The sequence below is a fragment of the Engraulis encrasicolus genome, chromosome 13, assembly GCF_034702125.1.
Source record: "Engraulis encrasicolus isolate BLACKSEA-1 chromosome 13, IST_EnEncr_1.0, whole genome shotgun sequence".
Taxonomy (NCBI): Eukaryota; Metazoa; Chordata; class Actinopteri; order Clupeiformes; family Engraulidae; genus Engraulis; species Engraulis encrasicolus.
Window position 1 is genome coordinate 26,247,077 of NC_085869.1, and position 5,000 is coordinate 26,252,076.

The window sequence follows — 5,000 nt, forward strand, 5'->3', positions numbered from 1 at the left end:
TATAGTACGGTATTCACCCCGCCCTGACACTACAGGCATGGTTACATTCTCATCATCAGAATAGCCCCATTTGGTGCTCCCCGGAGTGTGTAGTGTGGGTGGGGATTGGGTGTGCATGTGCCATGTATGTGCGATGTGCATACTGTGTGGGTGTGAATGCAAGTGAGTGTGTGTCTATGATGTGTGTGTGTGTGTGAATGTGTGTCGTCTTATTTCTTTTCACTGGTATGTTTTCCTCCAGCTGCAAGACCAAGGTGTTTCCGGACGACCTACCCAACACCAGCATTGTGATCGTGTTCCACAACGAGGCGTGGAGCACTCTTCTGCGGACGGTGCACAGCGTCATCATCCGCTCGCCGCGACACCTGCTCGTGGAGATTGTACTGGTGGACGACGCCAGCGAAAGAGGTATCGGTTCAAAAAAGTCACTTGTTTCTTTTATTAATTTAAGATTAATGTTTAAGATTTGTATTAATTAATTAATTAATTAATTAATTAATTAACGACTGCCTCAGATGTACAGTAAATCCTGTCCCCTGCACTTGGAGATAGTGCTGGTAGATGACTCCATTGAGGGAAGTCTCTTTGACACTGGCTTTTTCTCAATGCCCAGTGTTCAAGCCTTGCTAGGACGTGAAACGCCCTGTGATTGGATACTCTGCAGAGTTCACCAAAGAGTATCCAATCACTGGGAGTTTCGCGTCCTAGTAAGGCTACAACACTGGGCATTGAGATTAGACCACCGTTTTCTGCAGAACATGAGCCTTACCATTATTGGAAAGGCAATGTGGTGGATATTAAATGATATGAAGCCCCTCCCCCCACCCCATCCCAGTAAAAATGAAGAATTTGAGAAATTAGATTCGAAATTCAATGTCAAGGTGGGAGGTGTTTCATTTTAAAACAATCTAAAGTGTTGGATAACAACACCCTGCCAACACCTAAGGCAGTCTCTGTTTCCTTTGAGTAACCCTGTCTTTCGCAATACCCCTTTTCCAGCTTAGTATGAATCACGGCCTAGCAAGAAGCCCCTGTTGTAAATTCTGGGCCAACAACACCCACAATTATGAGTCAAAGCTTGACAGATAACCAAATACAGGTAGTGAAACCAAAAAGGAAGGGTGAAATCAACTACCAATGTATAAGAGAACTGTTATCCCTCTCAAAGCCTTTTAGAAGCTTGTGATGCCTTTTAGAAGCCTTAGAAGCTTCCAAGAGTGCTTATCTTTATAAAAAAAACGAATTCCACACTTTCCTGCAACTTGATAGCACTGAATGGGATATGCCTTTATTACTCTGTGTTGCCCAACACATCTGTAACTAGTTTATGTAGATAGGAAGAGTGTTGCGTTAATGCAGCGGTTCCCAAACTTTTCTCCCTGCGCACCCCCTTGTACATTTTAATGCGGTTCATGCACCCCCTATACGTATGTTTGCGCTATGGGATAGCAAATCACCGCACATTATGCAGTCATTTTAGAGAATCCTGATTCCTAATAAATCCAATGTTTTTTCTGCCATCAATACAATGGAACTTGTTGCATGAAAAAAAATACACTATGAATTACACTTCCAATATACCATTCCAGCATACAATTCACCATACAATTTAAAAACTAATTATTGTTCATTAATCATTGATCATTGCTGTTTATAAACACACATATCCGCCATTGTTATATTCAGCTCGCAAACCCCCTTATGGCAGGCCGCGCACCCCTAGGGGTGCACGCACCCCAGTTTGGAAAACCCTGTGTTAATGTAATGTAACATTGTGTCTCTGCTAATGCAATGTAAATGCAATATATTGAACATAAGATTGAACCTAGATCAAGTACCAGCTCTTTACCCAGCCCTGTCTTCACATTAGCTAGTCCAGATTTGAGTAAGCATTTGCTCAATAGCCCCAGTCCTCTCAGTGCTCCACCATCAATGTATTCATACACACCCTACACTAATACATGTAAGTGAAATGAAAGCCCACCTGGGAAACTCCAACTCCCGCTGTCATTGTGACACAGCACTCCACAGTACACATTGCATTTTATGCCTCACCCGTGCAAGGGGACATCCCCCAATGGCGCCCCAAGGGAGCAGTGCGGCGGGACGGTACCATGCTCAGGGTATCTCAGTCATGAAGGAGGATGGGGAGAGCACTGGTTAATTACTCCCTCCACCAACCTGGCTAGAAATCTGACGCCCTAACCGCTTACCCATGACTGCCCATTGTACAGTATACTGCTGGACATGTGAAGATCCCCATGGGAGTAATGAAGTTCCTCTACTCTTCTCTGCTCTACTCTACTCTACTCTACTCCCCTAGACTTCCTGAAGCAGAAGCTGGACGATTATGTGCGGACGCTGGAGGTGCCGGTGCGGGTCCTCCGCATGGAGCAGCGCTCGGGCCTGATCCGCGCCCGGCTACGGGGGGCGGCGGCCACCAAGGGCCAGGTCATCACCTTCCTGGACGCCCACTGCGAGTGCACCGCGGGCTGGTTGGAGCCCCTGCTGGCACGCATCAAAGAGGACCGGTGAGTAAAGAGATGGATGATGGTGGTTTGGAGGAGCTGGTTTTCATCTATGCTGGGATGTAGAGTAGCAGTCGAGTAGAGTAGAGTGTACTTTATTGTCCCCAGGGAGAAATTTGTCTTGGGCTTCACCCACTGCATTGTATACAGTACTCACATACCCAGCATACATTCAAACAACATAACATAAAAACATAGAGAAACATTGAACTGTGCACTGCTTGAGTGTGGCATGTATTTCTGTCATTAAACAATCTTATGGCAGTTGGAACAAAGGAGTTGTTATATTTGTTTAGTCTGCAGTTTAATGTCCTGAAGCGTCGGCCTGAGGGAAGCAGGGTGAATTCATGATGGAGAATATGTGTGGTGTCCTCTAGAATCTTTAGTTGGAGTAGCTGGTCTTTACTATGCGATGTGCATACTGTGTGGGTGTGTGTGTAAGTCAGTGAGTGTCTATGATTTGTGTGTGTGTGTGTGTGTGTGTGCGTGTGTGCGTGCGTGCGTGCGTGCGTGCGTGTGGTTATGTGTGTCGTCCAACTCTTTACTAAGGTAGGGTTTGTGGAACTAGTCCTCTGTTGGCACATTCAGCATGACTGAGAACCATGCCGGTGCCAGTTCCCGCACCTGATCGCAAACCAGCCTGCATGTTCATGCCACAGCTTTGAAGTTGTAATAGCCAGGCTAGATTGAACTGGTATTGGGTGGAGAGGGGCGCACTGACCTTCAAATTAAGGAGTGATCGACACACACTTCAGATCAAAGATGAGTATGGGTGAGGTTTTGGTTGACCAAGGACGTCTTACTGTATCTTTGAGCTTTGAACGATGTTTCACTCCTCATTCCAAGGAGCTTCTTCTTCCGCTCGGTCCTCAAAGCTCAAAGAAGAAGTCCAGCTGTCGACAACAACCAAACTCCTTGGATAACTTGACCCGGACGAATGAGAAACTTCACATTTACCGACACGAGGGTTGAGCCCACTTGTGTTGGAGGGGGCTGCTGACCTTCAGTTTGAAATTTATTTACACCCACTTCACGTTTGTTTGGAGAGAAAAATAACAAAAAAGATTCTTAATGCGTAAGCGGGGAGGCTGAAGGTCTCGGGGGGGAGGGAGGAGGGAGGAGGGAGGCTGAGGAAAGAGCAAGGAGGTTGAAGTGCAGAATTGAAAATGGGAGCAATAACGCTGCAACACTCGTAGGAAAATACATTGGCTGAATTTGAAGTGCCTACACACACTTTGTGTTGCACAATGAAATGGATGAAAAAAGTGAGTCACAGTCAATGTAGCAAACTATAAAGTGAACACAAAGTAATACTTTCAGACAAGAGCCTGTGCTCAGTTCATGTCCCACCATATGTAGTGAACTATATAGCAAACAAGTGGACGCATTTTCAGACAAGACCATCTACTGAGCCTGGGACTTAATGGTCAGAGGCTGTCGGGTAGGATCAATTTAAACCGCTCTCGAGCCAGACGTGAACAGAACAGAACTTAGTTCTGAACAGAATTTAAAGCGAAAAATGTACACACACACTTAAATCCTTCTCATGTTTTTAATGGCCAAGCTTTCGGTCTAAAGACTTGCCTTAGGGTGTCAGGTAGGGGAAATAAAAAGCTTGTGAGGTGCACGGTGAGGGTGAACGCCCCAGAGCATGGGTGAAATAATTAGGATGGTGCTGACTGAGCCATTGCCATCTGGTCCAGTGCACTTCAAGTTGGTGAGACGGTGGAGTATAGAGCTCCCCGTTCCCCACAAAGACACCACACACCACACACAGACATGCACACACACAGACACACACACAGACACACACACACACACACACACACACACACACACACACACACACACACACACACACACACACACACACACACACACACACACACACACACACACACACACACACACACACACACACACACACCACTTCAAGTTGGTGAGACGGTGGGACAGAGTATAGAGCTGCTCTAGTATGATTAGAGGTATCACTCTCCTTATTTGAGTGATTGTCCCCTGTGTTCAGTACAGCAGTCATTTTGCCAGTCACCGTCAATTGGCATCATTTTCTTCTGACACAAAAAATATGGGCGTGAAAGGGTGCAAACGACCGATTTCAAGCTCCTGAATGGCGCAACTTGTAATTTTTGTTTATCAACGCAAGTCAATGTGAGTGTGATGGAGTGAGTGCATGTGCTCTGACTGCCATACCAACGAAACTCGTTTTCTATAACACATATTTGCGGCCGTGTGGCCATTTGTTCAAAACCAGGCGAGATTGCTTCTCCCCATCGCTACTATGAATTTCTCTATACATCAGCCATATTGCTTCAAGTTAACTTTTATGTAACAGGACACATTTTTTGCCCTCACTTAATGTTGCTGATACTCTTTTTACTCTAAGTATCCAATCCTACGCTGCCGAGATAGACTTGCATAAGAGTACACTGCATGGTGCAGTTGGCATTAGGC

At 45.8% G+C, this 5,000-nt stretch overlaps 1 protein-coding gene across 2 annotated transcripts in view; it reads left to right on the top strand.

Moving 5' to 3' along the window:
- Window positions 1-5,000, top strand: part of galnt13 (UDP-N-acetyl-alpha-D-galactosamine:polypeptide N-acetylgalactosaminyltransferase 13) — a 90,840-nt gene that overhangs the window by 30,004 nt on the left and 55,836 nt on the right. For both annotated transcript variants that reach the window (XM_063213558.1, XM_063213557.1), the window contains exons 4-5: window positions 242-408; window positions 2,324-2,531. In XM_063213558.1, the coding sequence (XP_063069628.1) occupies window positions 242-408; window positions 2,324-2,531 (375 nt within the window). The remainder of the gene's footprint in view (window positions 1-241; window positions 409-2,323; window positions 2,532-5,000) is intronic.